Genomic DNA, 19,670 nt, shown 5'->3' with positions numbered 1-19,670 from the left:
TCGCAGTTGCCAGCAAAAAAAAAAAACAGATCACTTACCTCTCACTGTCTCCTCACTTACCTTCAGGTATAGGGTTTAAGTTGGTAGTTTTTTGAGTACCGTGGAATGAATGACAGAAGTTACATAGAAAGTACTGCTCTACTTACGAAATATTCAAGTTACGAAAAAAGTTCTGGAACCAAATAATTTCTTAAGTAGAACTACGACTGTATTTGTGGCTAAATTAGCCACACAGAGTGGCCTGAAAGGTGTTTGACTGTGAAGTCGATTCACTTGACTTTGTGTGGTCACAAAAACAAATCAATGTTACTTGGTCATTCAAATCTCAGGGGAATTATGTGTTAAATTAAATCTTCCCCTTTAGCGGTTAAAATAAAACTGCATTAACGACTTAATGGATCATGGTTTATTTCTGTCTGCTGGGGAGACTTCACTCGATATGATTGTCCTACATTCTTCAAGCTACAGGAACCCAAACAGAGCCCCCTGAGGCCATGCAACATGTGCTACGTGTTTCCTATCTGAGCACAAGAAACGAGAAGCTGACGTGTAACACCTGATGTATGTTTGAAAAAGAGGAATAGCAACGACTGTGTGGGTGAAGTCAACAGCATGTGTGTGGAATGATGAGTGTGGCTTATCACTAGCACAACACATTTCTGTTGGGGACCCTGCCCACTAGCACACAAGGATGGTATGAGCAGCTGCAGCACGCACTCAGCATCTGAATACAGTGAATACTTTTGAAAGTTCCTCACGAGAAATGCAAATGAAGCACTCGCCCAAAGTTAAAAGCAGTCATTTATGAGCACAGCGTTGTAAATACTAACCACTCCTTTCTCTGAAGGCATCCACGGGGTTTCAACAAATAAAATCTAGGCCATTTTTTGAATGAACATGAACAAGAATTTGTATGATCACACAGCAGTTATTGTTAAATGTGGATAGGAATACAGTACAATGCTAGAAAAGTGTATTTTTATCTCAATCATGTGTTCTAAATTGGGCCATGAAAGGAGATTTTTCAGATAGTGGATATATAATGATAGCACATACGTACTGGATTTGAAGTAAGAAAAAAACATTGTAAAAAGCCCTAAATACGTACTGTTCGCATGGGCGTCGCTAAACCAGTTTGGGTGGTTTTGCGCAATTTCCCAAAGAAAAATGGATGCAAGGGAAAACAAACCTGAAAACACGTTTCCTACTAACCTTGTTAATTTAAAAGTTGTTCAAATCATGTGTTCGTGGCGATATTAAATGTTTATTTAATCTTCTTGTGAGAATTATGTCCAAGGAATCACATTTGGGGTTAAACCAGTTACTTTTGGTATTTTTTGCATTCATGTTCAAACCCAACAGACCACGTTTGCCCCCAGCTTTATTTTATGTGCATTAAGAAAGTGTTAATTATGACAGGGGTTGTTGTTTACAGAAACAAAATGGATCCGTTTAAATTTATTGAAAGCATTCAAGTTCTAACTTTGTTTCTTGCACAATTTTTCAAATAAAAGTGTTTTTTTGGAATGGTTTGTCTCTCCAGTTTAGCTTTGTTTTCTTCTTTTATTAGCCAAAATCAAACAAACATAATATTTTAGTGTAATTAAACACTAATGCTGTGATTGGCTGGCCGCCGATTCAGGGTGTCCCCCGCCTGGTGCCCTAAGTCAGGCTCCAGAACCCCCCGCGAACCTTGTGAAGATAAGCGGTTCAGAAAATGAACAAAAGAGTAGAAACACTTTTTTGATGAAAGATGATAATTTAGATATTTCTTTTTCTTAGTTCTGTGTTCATGTAGCCATAAAACAATATTCTGTGGCACTTGAAAGGGGATGTCTTGTGACAAGTTTGGTAGTGAATCAGTTCATTGTCCTATCAAGAAATTCTAAACCTACATTAATTTGCTACTTTCACACAAATATGTACTGAGCAACACCTTTCTAAACAACACATATAACAAAAGGGGTGATAAAGCACTTTATTTTAGATAAGCCAATGGACAAAGGACAACAAATTGTTGAATTTATTTTATAGCAAATACCAGAGTCAGAGTTCCCAATGCAAGTCCAGAGTTAAATGAAGTCTTTACAAAAGATATGCAAGAGACACATTAAAAATGGATGGACCACACAGCTCAAGGGTCCTGGGTTCAAATCCAGGTCACGTCCACCTGTGTGGAGTTTGCGTGTTCTCCCCGGGCCTGCGTGGGCTTCCTCCGGGTTCTCCGGTTTCCTCCCACATTCTAAAAACATGTATGGTAGCCTGATTGGACACTCTAAATTGTGTGATTTGTGTGAGTGTGGATGGTTGTCCGTCACCTTGTGCCCTGCGATCGGCTGGCCACCGATCCAGGGTGTCCCCTGCCTCTGGCCTGGAATCAGTTGGGATAGGCTCCAGCACCACCCGCGACCATAATGAGGTTAAAGCGGTTCAGAAAATGAACGATTGAATGAAATTCGGAGTACGGCTCTTAATAGATAACATTTAAAAATAGGAATTGTTTACGGCTCTCTATTAAAAAGAGGTTCCCGACCCCGGGTGTAGTTCACCCCTTCGCCTCTAGAGGGGGTTAAGTGGCAAAGCAAACGTGATTGGGAAATAATGAGGGAGGCTCGTCGAGGTAGAACATGGGCTGGCCTTGGGGGAGGGAGGGCAGCATGGCAATTTGGACTGGTTCGTTTCAGGGCACTAACCGATTCCGCGTAGTTGAGAACACGCTGCTCTGACTCACGCCGACCCTCATTCAGCGGCAGCCTCGTGGTTGAGTCTGACCGGCATCAGGCAGCTCACCGGCCCGCGAAGAAGAAGAAGAAGCCAGGCAAGCCAGGGGGAACACAACACAAGTCGGCGTGTGGCAGAAAAGGGAAACATGTCGGCGGCAAAAAAGAGAAACTCAAATTCCTCGTTAAGCAAAGAGGACGACCCGCAAGTAACGGAGAAGATGTTGGGGGGCGCCGAGGAGACGGTGGTCTTGAAACAAAACATCACCCTGATGAACGGCGTGGCCATCATCGTGGGCACCATCATCGGCTCGGGCATCTTCGTCACACCGGCCGGCGTGGTCAAAGAGTGCGGCTCCGTGGGCTTGTCCCTGGTGGTGTGGGCCGTATGCGGGGTCTTCTCCATGGTGGGAGCTCTGTGTTACGCCGAGCTGGGGACCACAATCAGCAAGTCCGGAGGGGACTATGCCTACATCCTGGAGGTGTACGGCTCTCTTCCGGCTTTCCTCAAACTCTGGATCGAGTTGCTCATCATCCGGCCGTCGTCGCAATACATCGTCGCCTATGTTTTCGCCACTTACCTGCTCAAGCCTCTGTTCCCGGTGTGTACGGTACCGGAGGACGGGGTCAAGTTGGTGGCCTGCCTTTGCATCCGTGAGTATCTCTGGATGATGCAACCACTCCTCAACTTGTCCGCTTCTCACTGTTCCGATTCCGCTTTTTTTTTTTTTTAATTTATTTAAAAAAAATATTTTTCACATGTTCTATCAGCTATATGAAAAATCTCGGCCGAATCGATTTTATTTTCTGATTTAATGTTCGGATTCGGGAAGGAAAATGGTACTTCGTAAACCCGCATACCATGCGAGGAAACCCCGCCTCATAAAAGTCGCACGAAGTATTACGTCATTTCATCGCCGGACACAAAATGATAACTTTTCAAAATGAAATACTACATCGTCTTTCACTTGAATTTACTTCTACTATCATTATTCCGTATTTTTTGTGCTTGAGGTCGTTAAAACATATATAATTCATAAGAACTCAAAGTGTTGAATGCTCAATTTTTGGGGCATTGTGCCAATTTAAAAAAAACACTCAAATTTAACTCTATTTTTTATAATTATTTTTTTTTAAAAAGCCTCCTTAGACCTTGCGTATACTCTCATACGTGCACATCACATTTTGGGTCATATACAGGCCACAAAAATGTGATGTCCACAATTGTGGAGAGCTAATTATACTAATTATAAATGAGTAATTTTGTCTATTTATAGTTGGATAAAATGTCAATAAAATAAAAATATGCCCTCATTGTCTCCTCTAGTGACACTCTAAAATTGATCAAAATAAATAAAACAGTATTAATAACAAGTAACATTTTTAACAGCCCTTTTTTATTTTCATATTTAAAAAAGATGAATACACATTCTATATAAAATTTATGATGAATTAAGAAATGAAAATAAATAAATGTGTAGTTAAATGTTTTCTTTTTACACACTACAAAAGAAACCAAGTTTTACAATTTACAAAATATATAAATAAGAGCGTATTTACTCTTAACTAATTGTTTGCAATTGACAATGATAAACATTCACTTCATTTAAACTGAGAGGACTGAATGTGTATATAATAATTCACTCCCATTCTCGGTGCTAGATGTCCAATCCCTTTTGACTGGGAGACATTGGCAGCAATTGATTTTCTCCCAGTCTAGTTGGATGGTGGGGGTGATGAGTTAAACGAGCGTCCTATAAGGGTTAAACAATCGCTATTTATTTTAAATGCGTTCATTCATTATTCATACCACTTATCCTCGCACGTGTTGCGGGGGTGCTGGAGCCTATGTTTTATTGGGAAAAAATAATTAGAACTAGCAGTTTTAAAAAATGGACTAATTATGTTTATATTAGAACGTATCCTAAACAATCTACTGATATTCTGCTGAATAGGGTGTTTCTTGCATGAAGATTTTTTTGCCCCCTTAGTTGTTGTCCATGTTTGATTAAAGAGTAATAGACTCAAATTCCTTCACATGGAAAATAGTGCCTCACATATGAGCAGCAGCAACTAATGTTTCAAGCACAATACTGTTTATGTACTACGTGTGTAGTCATGTTTTTCTAGTGAATTTTTGGTTGAAGAATAATGGAACCAAATATGGCTTCTTTCAATACGGGCCCGATTTTGAATATTTCCCACCATGCAACGGCTGGCAACAGCCGGTGTGTAAGTCGCACCTTATCCTAATCTTCATATGGTTTGAAGGATAATCCCGTGTAAAACCACATGACAAATAGAGGAACTGTTTTTTTCTTCACCTGACTTGCTGACTATATGTGCAAGAATGTACAGTATAATGGTCAGCCTATTTTAGACATTAAAAGTGGCATGAAAAAGTCTGGGCATAACTGCAGTGGCCACATTTTGGGACGTCACAGTATATACTTGAATCGCAGAGCAATGGGAACATACACTCTGTGTCAGAAGCATACAGTGAAGATGTGAGGTCAAGTCAGGTGCATGTACTGAACACTTGGACGAACCTTCTTTTCATTGTGCATATGTGCTCTCCACTCTACCGGAAAAAAGTAGACTGCACTACCCCTGAACACAGAGCCTCATTGTGCCCAGCCTCATCTTTGTGTTGTGGCTCCGACCTGATTTAGGAACTGTGAAGGGACCTGCTGTTTGGTTAGTTACTTTTATTGGGGGTGCTGTGGTCTAGTAGTACATGAAATATGCCAAGACTGTACAATGTGAATCAAAAGTCATGTGTTTTGCATCCAGGAATGACTTCAGGTTTTGTGATGACCGCAAAGAGTACTTGCATAAATGGTGTTTTCTGTCTCATTTGCCAACACTTGTCTTTTTTTCCCATGACAGTCTTGTTGACCTTTGTGAACTGCTACAGTGTCAAGGCAGCAACCAGAGTGCAAGACTTCTTTGCTGCAGCCAAACTGCTGGCACTCGGCCTGATCATCATCCTCGGTTTTGTCAAGATCGGCCGAGGTACCACGAGATTCTCACACAAGTTTTTGTTGTTGTATTTTAGAATCTGACTCTTAATAAGTGCTTATTAGGCCAACACCAATTTTCTAAGGGTGCGCAAAGATTCTTTCAGGTACCCAATAACATATACGATACATCTCTCAGTCACAAAAACAATTATTCCCATGGCATTGAAAATTCCTGGAGTTCTCAAATCTTTCAGTTTTTAAATTTAAACATTTTAGGAATTATGGACCAATCCGTGTTTTGCCTGTTTCCCCATTTCATATTTTACACTAAGATAGCTTTCAAATGACATGTGAAATTATATAATATCGCACTCGAATATAATTCGCAGCCAAACGATAAAAAACTGCAATTTATAGTCCAGAAAATAAGGTAAGTGTATTTTTTCTTACAATAATATTGCATATTGGGAACAATTAAGGAGACAATATAACCCCCACTAAAATATGTTGACAAACCAAAGTTAATATTTTAAGTTTAGATCATTTTAAGCCACCCGATGGGGCCGTGGTTCGTCCGCCTGACTTCGGTGCGGCCAATCTAGGTTCGATTCCCATTTGGTGGTGGTGTAATTGTGAGCGCGAGTAGTTGTCTGTCCGCTTGTGCCATGCGATTGGCTGGCAACCAATTCAGGGTGTCCACCACCTGTTGCCCATGGTTGGCTGGGATAGGCTCTGTGCAGTTTAATGCAGACACACTGTCAGTCAAAGGCACTGAGATCTGGAATGACATTTTAGCTCTAATGTAGCACTTTTAATACTAAGTCACTCTATTTTCTAACTAATCATTAAATCAATCAATCAAAAGTATATATTTGCTGCAATTATCCAAGTATGAGGCCGCTAACTTTGGTTTTGAGGAGTGGATTTACGTAGATTGGTACTGTTACTGAATTAATATTAATCGCAATTTTCTATGGGATTGAGGTATATTGTAGAACAGGGGTCAGATTCCAAACTAAACCTAGCCCTCAATCCCTCAAATGGATATTTAAGGCATCCCAAACCAGATAGCCATACAATTTCCTTTGGATTATTGGGTCACAAGTGCAGGGGTAATGTACGACATGGTCATCGGTCGTTCTCATGCGTACTCTGTAGGTATAGGGATAACCCCTTCTAATAGAAACATGCCCGGGGGACTGTTGAGTTAGTAACCGACGCTATGTCTGAGAATGTGTGTGCATGTTGCGGGGATCGACTCTGTGAGGAATGTGGTAAAGATGCCCTGAAACCAGCAAAAATTTGGAGGTCCACTCAAGGGGCCGTGACAGCAATGTTCTTCACTATAAATTTATTGGTGTTCACCTACTATGACTCAGCTTGTGCCATGCTCGATTGTAATTTATTTGTTTTGGGATGTGTGGCGTATTTGTTGATATACCAGTGCTGAATTGACTTTAACTACTACTTTACGCATTCCTTGTGTTTAAAAAAAAAAAAAACTTATAGATATAGAAATAGAGATCTCTAGATGTGAGCTAGAGTATTTTATCTTGTTTGTTTATCCTCACCAGGTGAGACAGATTCACTTCTCCCTGAAAATTCCTTCGAGGGCAGCCGATATGAGTTTGGAAACATTGGTCTGGCGCTCTACAGTGGCTTGTTTGCATATGGTGGCTGGTAAGTGTCTGTTACCGATAATCTGATAAAGATACACACACTGGATATTTAATGATTCATAAATGTAGATGATCAACACATTGTATTGTCAAATTGACTTTAGACAATGTATTTAACCAAGCGCCTTCTCTCGTTATTATATTCAGGAATTACTTGAATTTTGTTACTGAGGAGATGATTGAGCCTTACAAGTAAGTTCCTGACGGATAGTCATGCAAGACACAAAAAGTCAATGGTTTATGCTTTAATGTTATTGTTTGTCGACTTCAGAAACCTTCCTCGAGCCATTATTATCTCTATGCCAGTTGTGACAGCAGTGTATGTTCTTACCAACCTGGCATACTTCACCACCCTCTCAACCGACGAGATGATCAATTCGGGAGCTGTGGCTGTGGTAAGGGCATTTTAGCATTTGGGGAATATTTTAAGATCAAAACTGCTAAACAGACAGGTGTCACTCGCTACACAGGAGACCAAAACAACTTGGTTGTTTTGTATAAATACAGTGGTACCTCGAGATACAAGCTTAATGTGTGCGTTACGGGACTGAGCTCGTATGTCGATTTACGCGTAACTCAAATGAACATTTCCCATAGAAATGAACTAAAAACAAATGAATTCGTTCCAACCCTCTGAAATAAAAAAATCAAAAACAGGATATTGGATTGGAAAAACATTTTTATTTTTTCTAATTTGCCATCTATAAACAAAGTAATAAATTACTAGTGGTTTAACACTACTAAAGTGTGTTTAATATTATTACAATTAGACGGATTTCGCGTAGGGGAGAGAGACGGACAGAGGGGGGGGGGGGCTTTTTGCACGGCAACGTGCTCGTAACATAACATAAACAAATTTACATGGACTTGGATTATGATGCAGACACTCAAAAATAAATTTAATCTAACATTACACTAAATTTAATTCTAATTTTGTTTTACATTTTTATAACTTTCTTCTCCCGGGTTGACTCTATTTGTCCTGCCTCCACCCTGACTTTCACATGCAACCTATCGAGTGTTGTTTGCTTTTGTATTCCCTTCAAAATATTCCCAAAATGATGCCTCACAATAGGATAATGCACGACCGCTTGCCAACTTGCCCGGTAAGTAGTACTCCTCTCGTATTAGCAAACAAACTCCGCCATTCGCACTGACCAACGGGAAAAAAAACACTGAAAAAATGCAACGCTCCGCCCAGTGCTCGTAGAGACATTACACGAGGGAGTTGCAGGGAGAGAGAGACAGTGCCCATGATGTTCTTATGAGCTGCCTCTCGCTTCCGTCCGCTGTCTGCTCGTATATCAAAATTTGTCTCATATCTCAAGACAAATATTTGCTCAAAATTTTACTCATATCTCAAATTGCTTGTATGTTGGGGCACTCGTATGTCTGGGCACTCGTATGTCGAGGTACCACTGTAGTGACTTTTAATTTTTTTTTATATGTGAACAAGAGCATCCAAAGGACGTCACCTGCATTTTAACATTGCTCTCTACGTGTGCAAGTGCTAATATTTGTCTTGTTTTACAATGATATGTTCTTCCTTTTTGATTGATTTATTACAAATTATCCAGTTGTTGTGTCAAAGTCAATGTAGTAAAAATATAATAAGATGACTCTGGACTCATTTAAATTTCTGAATATTCTGCAGGATTTTGGTGATCGGCACCTAGGTGTGATGGCATGGATCATCCCAGTGTTTGTGGGGTTGTCCTGCTTTGGCTCTGTCAATGGGTCTCTCTTCACATCATCAAGGTAACAAAGCTCCTAAAATGTATGGAATTGAGAGTGACCTCATGTATGTTAATAGTGTCCGGTGGATATTTTAGGTTATTCTTTGTGGGTTCTCGGGAAGGGCACTTGCCCTGTCTGCTGTCAATGATCCATCCGACCTTGTTGACCCCACTTCCTTCTTTAATTTTCACTGTGAGTATATATATATTTTCTAGGCTGATATTTAGATTTTACCAACAAGTGCAATTCAGCTGACTGGTGACAAAATGTTAGTTCACATGCCTAATGTTGATGTCATGTTTACATTTTGGGTTACTGCTAAAAATCCCATCAAGGCCATGCAAACACTGTTGTCTTGCAGGCCGATGACCAACTTGTTAGGCAGTAAGATGTGTGATATGGTCATTTTGCGAAAAATATATTTTTTCTAATTCAGGAGTTTGATTGTTTCTAATGGACAGATTAAATTGAATTCTATTCAGTGTTTTCTTATCTGTCGTTTAAAGAGAAGTTGTGAGTCGAGAGTGAATCCTAGGTATTCAATTAAATTCTTGCTGTACATTGATTGTTTTACCTTGGACAAAAACGTTGGGATTGCTGTCAATTGTCGCTCTTTTTGAGAAGTACATACATACAGTCCTGGATATATTTCAATACAGTTGGGATTTTTCATTCAGTTATACACACTTGTCGTAGCATCTGTCAGTTCTCATGAGGACTTAAAACAATTGTTATTAAGTTTTACTGGATCGAACACAAGTCTAGAATTACAGTGTAGTTATAATTAGCTAAAGGATCGAATATACTGTAATATACTAAAGTTCATGCCAGGTTAGGTATCTCAAGCCTGTTAGAATACTGCTAAGAGCTACTTGTCTTTTACTTAGTTTTGTATTAATATTCTTATGCTGTGTATTGATAAGCCATAACCCTGAATTTGAAAAAGATCATGTATTCTCTAAATTAAAAGGCTATAATAAAATAAATGCACCAAGACTTGCTGCACATATTAGTTGACACATCATGAGCTCCTGCAAACCACAGCTAACTGCTACAGATGTTTTTCTAATTTTCCTAAGATATTTGGGATGTTTTTCTTTTCTTTTGTGGCAAAAACACTCACATCGTCTTTAATGTTTATTCTCTTCTTTCTTCCAGTGTATAATGACACTGCTTTATGCCTTCTCCAATGACATCTTCTCCGTCATCAACTTCTTCAGTTTCTTTAACTGGCTCTGCATCGCCTTGGCGATCATTGGGATGATGTACCTTCGTTATAAGAAGCCGGAGCTAGAAAGACCAATTAAGGTGAGCTAATCAGAAAAATGAATAAATGGTATTGGGAAAAAAACAAAGCAAAACTGTTTTTTAAGAACTTAATGATTTATGAAACCTCTGACCACCTAACTAAAGTTGAATTGCCCGAAACAAAAACTACCACATATCGATTGACAGTCCGATCTTCTGTAGCGTTTTTGACTGAGACAGAAAAAGCCTCACGTCCATTGGGTTCTATAATCGTTGCTCCGTTATGCATCGTTGTAGTTTTAATTATCACACCCATTTTTCAAATAGTCGTGAGCCATGATGAAAAGGTCGACTTAGAGTCAGTCACAAGAAGGGTTTTGCTACATCTGAATCATTTCATCTAAAGATAAGAACTGATGTTCACTCCTCCTAGAGCAGTTTTTTAATGGGTGTGTTCGGCCAAAATTTCTAGCACAATGTTTTATGATAAAATGCACATCCAATTGACAGGCACTGAATCGTGGTCGGTCTTAGAGCAAATGTCAAATGTTCAACACGACTTGATCCATTGGAACAGACTATTACTCAGGTGAATAAAACTTGACATAATCCTAACGGTAACTTTGTCCTTACAACAAGAACATTTTCATTGGCAGAGATGAATGAGTGAACCCTGGTCTGAGATTAAAGGACAGAAAACAAATGCTGAATGCTTGTCAGCTGCTAGTAAAGTGACTGCTTCACTTGCTGCAGGACACTCTTAACACAAAGAGGACTATTGTGCCAACGTTGCATTCTGTTTGCATGCGAGCATGCGAAAGCTCACATGCAAACAAAGATTAATATCTTGCCAAATCTTGAGCAACTTGACTAAAGATGTTAGACAGGATCCAACTCTTACCGTTCAATTAAGAGGAAAACTGAGAGTAACTTAGCTACTCTTATTTTATTTTTTTGCCTTGTCATTTTAAGTAGCTGGAAAACACATTCAATTGCATTGTTTAAATGACAGTAAAATCTATGAGGTTGGGTTGCACAGTAAAAATCACTTCAGAAACTGTGTTTAAAGTGATACTGTAGACTAAAGCCTCATTTGTGCTTTGTTTGTCTTTCACATTCATGTTGCCCAGTTTAGCACACGATATGCCTTTGTAGCATTCAATACTGTTACATCATGTCGTTAGTGTTGCCAAGCAACCTGGATAAGGAATGTAACATGAGGTGAATGTAAGCCGAAGTCAGGCACAGTTAAGACACAGTTGCCGTACTTTGATTTTTAGACAAAAAACTTTGGCCACAAAGATGAACTTTCCATTTTAAACGCTACCCTCATTTCTAACCCTTCCAGGTGAGTCTATTAGTAAGACAATTTTACATTATATTTCATAGGGATAAGACTATTTATGCATGGATAATGGCTATTTGCTCTCTTGAAATCCATGCTGATGGAGCTGGGCCATACGAGAGTACTATATAATTAGAATGAATGGAAATGAAAACTAAAAGCAAAGAACAAGAAAGAAAAAATAAACTAAATTTCATACAAAACAAACGGATAATAAAATACACGTTCTTACAGGGCCTGTTTGGTTCCTAATTGCGGCCCAGCTCAAACAATACCAACGAACCACGCCCTAGATCAGTGGTGTCAAACATACGGCTCACAGGCTGGAAGCGGCCCGCTAGGGGGTCCGATCTGGCATGTGAGGGTATTCTGCCTGACTTTGTAGCTCATTCATACTGTACATAGAGAATTAAATGCTTTTATTTTGTTCAACACTGGCGCATTAAAACTAGAATTTTGTGAGTTCTGTGATGGATTGCGCAGTCATATTTGTTCTTACGCCCTCTGCAGTCAAAACTGCGCCATCAATGGCAGCCATAAAGTCTTCATCGTAGCTTCTAAGATTCTTGACTTCAAATGATTCACATTCAAGTTGAGACACTCTTCTGTTCATTACAGCCTAATTGCATGCTACTTTTCTCCTGGCTTGCAGGTGAATTTGCTGTTACCTATATCATTTGTGCTGGCCTGCCTCTTCCTTATCATCGTATCCTTCTGGAAAACACCAAAGGAATGTGCAATCGGTTTCGGCATCATCGCCACCGGACTACCAGTTTACCTCTTTGGTGTGACATGGAAGAACAAACCGAAGTGGATCCTCAATGGAATCTGTGAGTAATATAATGCCGCAGAAACGAAGCAGTTATATTTCATTGGGCAACTTTGACAATGTGGTTTCCATGTTTTACAGTCTCAACCACAGCCTTCTGCCAGAAAGCAATGCAGGTGGTGCCTTAGGAGCCCTGAATACCTCCAACTGTTACTGCCATTGAGTTCTGACATTACAGCTGATCAATGATAAGCCAAGATCTCGCTCGCTATTTCCTCTCTCAGTCATGCACACTTTCTCACACTCCATCTGTGCAGCGTCTACTACTAAACTTTCAGCCTTCCCCATGATTGCTCGCAACAGCAAATCAACTTTTTCCCATTTCACCCTTTCCTTTGCATCATCCTCTTTCCCTACACCGGCCATCCATGTATCGATGTCAAAAAATGATGAAGACTGAATGCTGCTTTTTTGACTGCCCTAGTCAATGACTACATGCACTTAGGATTGTCTTAATATTCTCGCGTTTTTTGTAATTTTTTTTCTTACCCCCTTTCTTATTAATTTCATGAGAACATTTTGTATTTTTCAAGAGGATTTAAAAACGAAACATAAAACCCAAGAGCTTTTTTAGTTAAATAAAAGTAATTCTTGCATATTGGTTTAATAACTCGCTGCAGGTAGTAAGTAAACCTTTTGAGTGTCTGCTTTGTGTGCCTACTTAATTTGATTCAAAGAGGATTCATAGTTGGCCTTGGGGTCAACTAGAAGACTATTTTGTTGTTGTGTTGACCTGCTTTGCCCATTTACACTCATTTTAAGCAATGTGTGGATGTTTGGGCATTAAAGTAAACACTTATTTGTTCATGATCCACATCCAAAAGTGTTAAGCCCCTATTTTTTCAGTTTTTTGTTTTTGTCTACTTATTTAAAAGAATTGATGTGTGTTTATTTCCCTGATGTAAGTAGAGGACGATAGAAGAGGGATCCATAAGGTTTTTTTGTCTGCTGTAAATGGTGGTTTACAATGGTAATGGTAGTTGATACTCCACTCATTATGAACTCCTACTTTGTCTACATTTTTTTTTACATTTACTTCCATAGAGTTAGACCTTTTCTCACTTAGGATACCAACAAAATGATGCTTTACAGTGTTCCTTCTAATGGTTATTGTTGCCATAGAGACAGTGTGGGTGGATTTTAGGTGATTGTTTATTTTTTATTAGGTCAGAAGTTGATGGGGAAACTAACTAACTTGTTTAGGTGTAGATATTTATTTATTTTTTTAGCAAACATTGTTGGTTGATATTAATCTTCTTGGTTTACAGTGCATTTTATGGAAAGTGCTTTCCAAATAAATGTTGAGTCTTTTTTCCCCTCCTTTCCTGTGTTCAGTTGTGTATTTGTGTTGGCTCTGTTGTTTCTTGTTTGTTAGGGTTTCTTAATCACACATGAGCCACTTGCATAAAGAAAAAAACATTTAAAAAATATTCCTTTATCTGCTGCTTTTGAATGATAATAAGAACATTTCATTTCATTTGTCTCATAACAGTTCTAAAACAACCATTTAAAAAAAGGCAAAATAAGAAAATGGTTTAAAAATTATTTCACAAGAATAGAGTTAGACCTAGTGTAGTAGTATTTCAATGCATGTAACAGGCAAACAATCACTGAGGGTTTGCTTGCCTTATGGATAACTTTGATTCTAACGCCCAATATAATATTTACAATACAGTTGTACCTCGACATACGAGCAATTTGCAATACGAGTAATATTTCGGGCAAATATTTATCTTGAGATACGAGACAAATTTTGATATACAAGCATACAGCGGGCGCGAGTGTTATGATCGCGCTGCTGCGTCGCAGCGCGATCGGGAATGGATTCGGACCCAGGCGCGGGGAAGTAGGTGAGGACGAGGTAATTAGCTTCAAAACAATATATTTAATAACTCAAAAGGGCTTAACAAAACAACAAAGGCTTGGAACAAAACGGGAGCATGGGCAATGATACCTTGTAGCGAGTGTGTGCCGTAACACAGGGTGTCACGCAGGAATATGCAGGAGCATGCAGGAGGCATGCAGGAACGATCCGACCCTGATATTAGAACTCATTCGTGTTTAAATACCAACTCAGGAAGTCATCAACAGATTGGTTGCAGCTGCTTTGCCTTGACGGCACGCCAGGAGGGACAAAACGGGCCGCTCCTGACAGCGAGAGGCTCCTCATAAAAACATCATGGGCACTGGTCGCAACTCCCTCGTGTAATGTCTTTACGAGCACTGGGCGGAGCTTTGCAGTGTTTTTTCCCGTTAGTTAGTCCGAATGGCGGAGTATATACTACTTCTCGTTGGCAAGTACCGTAATTACTCGAATATAACGCGCACTCGAAAATAACACGCAGGTATAACTTTGGGCCAAAAAAATCTGGAAAAACGCAGTACTCGAATATAGTGCGCACCTAAAATTTCCCGCTGACGAAAATCAGAAATCTTACCTTTTTTTCTTCGTTTCACGATTGTTTTGTTCAAACAAATTTATTCATTAGAATCCTTCAAATGAAAAGTTCCTCTCTCTCTTTGTCTGTCCTCTCATACATCTCTTCGTTGAGAATCCTATCAACGTCCACGCTTCCTTCATCCACTTCCTCTTCCTCCCACAACACATCATCCGATTGGCTTTACGAGATGACGTAAAATCCGTGCGTCAAAGTGAGTTTGACAATGCTTTTTTCGATCGAAAATTTGTAATTTATTTTATTCAATTCAATTTCAATTCAATTTATTTGGCAAGAAAAAGCACCAGGCTAAGGGCCATGTAACAAGACACAAAAAAAAATAATAATAAAAAAAAAAAAAAAAAAATAATAATAATAATAATAATAAAAAACAATTAGTTTTTGATTATAACACGCACCCCCAACTATTGGAATTAATTATTTTGCAAAAACCTGCGTGTTATATTCGAGTAATTACGGTAGTCATGCGTTATCCTATTGTGAGGACATCTGTGAGCATCCTTTTCGGAATATTTTGAAGGGAATACAAAAGCAAACAACCCTCGATAGGTTGCATCTGAAAGTCAGGGTGGAGGCGGGGCAAATAGAGCCAACAAGGTAGAAGCAAGGTAGCAAATAAAAAATAAAAAAATAGAATTAAGTTTAGTGTAAGGTTAGATTAAATTTATTTTTGAGCATGTCTGCATCGTAATCCAAGTTCATTTAAATTTGTTATGTTACGAGCGCATTGCCGTGCAAAAAGTCTCTCCTCTCTCTCTGTCACTCTCTCTCCCTTCCGTGAAATCCGTCTAATTTTAGTACTATTAAACACATTTTAGTACTATTAAACCAGTAGTTATTTGTTACTTTGTTAATAGATGGCGAATTAGAACAAATAAAAATGTTTTTCCAATCCAATATCCTGTTTTTGGTGTTTTTTCAGAGGGTTGGAACGAATTCATAAATGTTTTTCCAATCCAATATCCTGTTTTTGGTGTTTTTTCAGAGGGTTGGAACAAATTCATTTGTTTTTAGTTCATTTCTACGGGAAACGTTCGTTTGAGTTACGAGAAAATCGACATGCGAGCTCAGTCCCGGAACGCATTAAGCTCACAGGTACCACTGTATATTTATTTTGGATTGGATTGGATTGGATAACTTTCTGGGAACTCTCTTATGCCCTGCGATTGGCAGGCAGTGGCACCCAATTCAGGGTCTCCCCTGCCTACTGCCCACAGTTGGCGAGAATGGCCTCCAGCACCCTCGCCACCTTTGTAAGAAAGCGGGACTGTAAATGAATGAATCAATAGTTTCACCCACTAATATACCCAATACACATTTTGTTGCCGCTTTTATGGTTTCTTTTGCACTTCTACAATCTACATGCATGAATTGGGTCATAATCTGATGATCTTTCAAAAATATCCTTTTAACTATGTTTTGCTTTCAGGTTTTACACAGTTTAAACACACTTGGATCTGTATGCCTATTTCATCTAAGATATTCAATTAGTTTCTTCTCAGAATTAAATTACATTCATGGCATACGGACAATATTTATGTCTTTAATAATACATGTAAAGAAATCCTATATCTTGTCAATTGAAAAATTGATACATTCTATGCTCTGAAAATCATATGTATCTTTGATATTTTCAAATGTTTTGTGGACCAAAACTATGTTTTTCTTCTTCTCCAGGACCAATTAATTGAAGTGATAAATGATATTTGGATTATTTCGCCTATGCACCCCCCAAGAATTGTTTAACAATAGTCTCACGTGATTGTCTATTGCACCAAACTGTCGTGAGGGGGATTACATTGGAGAGTTGGTTTGCCGATGTCAGAATGACACTCAGCCGATGAATGCTCACAGAAGCAAACAATATATAATCCTCTCGAGTAGTTTGAGCATTAAGCAAAGGCCAAGTAAGTGTGGAAGACTAATACATGATTGCCTTAACGTCCCTATGTTACAGTCATGATGCATACATAGCCCCTGAACGCACTTCCTCGCCCATACAATTAGCAACTGTAAATAAGACTTTTGTGACAACAACATCTCTGTGTGCCCTCTGAAATTTCTTGACAGTCCCCTTCCAACTTGAACTCCATTTTGAACTTCAAGCCTTTTCTATTGATTTTTTCCTCTTTGGGGACCATGCAGAAAAAAGCAAACTCCATCTTTAGAGCACAAATTGATACACATGCATTTGATTGTTTATTGTTCATTGTTCCACTTCACATATTTGCTCCCATTGTCTCACAGACAAAAAGAGGAAATTAGACTTGGCAGAGTGGCCGTAATAGATTAAAAAAGGCTTGTTACTCACAGAAGACTGCTGTGTCTTTACTCCCTAAGTAAATACACAAACACATCAAGTGACAATCACAAGACACACATACGCTGTATATGGAAGTTGGAACAGACATACAAACACACCAAGATCTAACAGCAAGTTAAAACGGATGGTGTGTATGAAATGTTTATGGTGAAACACACACATCCCTCTTAAGTTGCAACACTTCTTCCTACAAAACGTAACGCAAAAGCTAAAAAACACAAAATTACCATTAACAGCAATATAGCTGTAAATCTATTAAAGTGCTTTACTTAAGTTAACCGAGTATTTTTTGGGGTGTTATTGTAATTTAAATTTGGAAACAACAACACATTGGCTAATATATATTGATGTATTTTTAGCTTTTTCCAAGTGAGAGTTAACTTAACACACAAATATACAACAAAACTGAATGCATTTTAAATTCCTCATCTCATCTCATCTCATTTTCTGAACCGCTTTATTCTCATTAGGGTCGCGGGGGTTGCTGGAGTCAATCCCAGCTGTCTCTGGGCCAGAGGCGGGGGACACCCTGAATCGACACCCTGAATCGATGGCCAGCCAATCGCAGGGCACAAGGAAACGGACAATCATGCACACACACACCCATACCTGGGAGTAAATTAGAGTGTCCACTCAGCCTACTATGCATGTTTTTGGAATGTGGGAGGAAACTGGAGTACCCGGAGGAAACCCACGCAGGCCCTGGAAGAACATGCGAACTCCACACAGGTGGACGTAACCTGGACTTGAATCTAGGACCCCAGAGCTGTGAGGCCGACGCGCTAACCACTCGCTCCACCGGGCCGCCCATTTTAAATTCCTATTAATATTGTATAATGAGTATACCATTTAAATATGTGCAGTTATGTTGAGTATTTGCAGGATACCATTACAAAAATCTATTTTAAAGATCCTAATGCCTATATTTATTTTGTTTAGCTTACAAATAGTGTCTCGATATTAATACACTTTATCCCTTTGTATCATAAGGTAATTGCAAAAACAACATTCATAAGAGACTGTAATTTCCCTGGTTTATATCATCATCTGTGTCCTTTTTATTGTCTCCTTGTGGTCACAGTCACGAGCACGTCCTACACCAGACACCCAGCATCCGCATATTGACGCAAACATGCCGACTCGCTGAAGCATTTGACGTTAGAGTGGCGGTGCATTTATTTGTGAGGCCCCAGGTGCAAAGTGACAATCAATCTTCATTAAAGAGGAGAAAATATGAGACATTACATCGTAACTCATCTCCCATGTTGTAATGTTGTTTTTAATGGTTCAACAAATAAGGTAATAATGTACTGTGATTGCATTCGTCCATTCAGAGTAGAATAATACTAAACGGGCACCTGATGGTGCATTGGTTCTTTCACCTGAATTTAACACATGACCATTCAATGTGTGCATATATTTTTCTTTCTTTCTTTTTTTTACAGATCAATGTTGTTATAGTACGCCCCACACTTATGACTACAGAGTGGAATAAAATGTCAAGAAATTTGTTTGATTCAATGAGCAGTCTTAAAACTGGCTGAAATTTTTCATTATCTTTCATTTCAAAAGAGCACTTCCGAGTCAGCAAAATGCCATCTAAAGGTGACAATATTCATTAGTAGCTGCCTGACTATCTGTGAAATTCCTCATGCACAGCACATGATTAGGCATAAATATTCATACATAGTACATAAATCTTCTTATTGAAATTATACAGTTTTTGTCTATATATCCCCTATTATATCCCCGTTTTTTCTATTTCACAAGATGAAAAGAATCACTTTTCACTACCACCACAAAAGTAGACCGTTTCAATTTCAATTTTACTTTAAATCAGTTGAGCATTAAACATTAATACATTATATACATAAAATTAAAAAAACAGTTAATCAAGAAATGAAAATCCTTTTTTAATCAGCTAATAAGAACAGCCCGGCATACTACAATAACAATAAAAATAACAATAATTCAATGACACATTCTTTGCCCATAGATTCTTTAAATATGCTCTTAAAGCAGACAATCGATTGGGAATATTTTGTTTCTATTGATATGTTGATCTAATTGTAATGCTCATTGATAGTTAGTTCATGTTGCTATCATCCCTATTTTTTGTCTTAAATTCCCATAAAAATAGGTGAACCTGGCTTATTTTACACACTGGGCGAATAACTACCAAGCCCTGAGGGTCCGGACCTTCCTGTATGGAGTTTGCATGTTCTCCCCGAGCTTGCGTGGATTTTCTTCAGGTACACCGGTTTTCTCCCACATTCCAAAGACATGCATGACAGGCTGATTGGACACTAAATTGCCCCTAAGTATGAATGTCGTTGTGCCCTGCGATTGGCTAGCCACCGATTCGGA

At 38.9% G+C, this 19,670-nt stretch overlaps 1 protein-coding gene across 1 annotated transcript; it reads left to right on the top strand.

The window, feature by feature from the left end:
- Positions 1-2,627: 2,627 nt before the first annotated feature.
- Positions 2,628-13,842, top strand: slc7a5 (solute carrier family 7 member 5). The gene is made up of 10 exons (XM_077596314.1): positions 2,628-3,374; positions 5,610-5,735; positions 7,258-7,363; positions 7,510-7,554; positions 7,634-7,757; positions 9,017-9,120; positions 9,195-9,291; positions 10,258-10,407; positions 12,345-12,522; positions 12,603-13,842. The coding sequence occupies exons 1-10, from the start codon at positions 2,870-2,872 to the stop codon at positions 12,647-12,649; spliced, it is 1,482 nt and encodes a 493-aa protein (XP_077452440.1). The 5' UTR covers positions 2,628-2,869; the 3' UTR covers positions 12,650-13,842.
- Positions 13,843-19,670: the final 5,828 nt, after the last annotated feature.

Source organism: Stigmatopora argus, chromosome 3 (assembly GCF_051989625.1).
Source record: "Stigmatopora argus isolate UIUO_Sarg chromosome 3, RoL_Sarg_1.0, whole genome shotgun sequence".
Lineage (NCBI taxonomy): Eukaryota > Metazoa > Chordata > Actinopteri > Syngnathiformes > Syngnathidae > Stigmatopora > Stigmatopora argus.
The sequence above is the reverse complement of the archived record's forward strand: the minus strand, read 5'-3'. Positions and strand labels throughout refer to the sequence as shown.

What these genes read in the sequence shown, in the direction of transcription:
- slc7a5 (XM_077596314.1), top strand. Translation starts at nt 2,870, where the DNA reads ATGTCGGCGGCAAAAAAGAGAAACTCAAATTCCTCGTTAAGCAAAGAG. An exon ending in TTTTGTCAAGATCGGCCGAG is followed by an intron (nt 5,736 to 7,257) that starts GTACCACGAGAT and finishes TATCCTCACCAG; the next exon opens with GTGAGACAGATTCACTTCTC. An exon ending in GTGGATCCTCAATGGAATCT is followed by an intron (nt 12,523 to 12,602) that starts GTGAGTAATATA and finishes CATGTTTTACAG; the next exon opens with TCTCAACCACAGCCTTCTGC.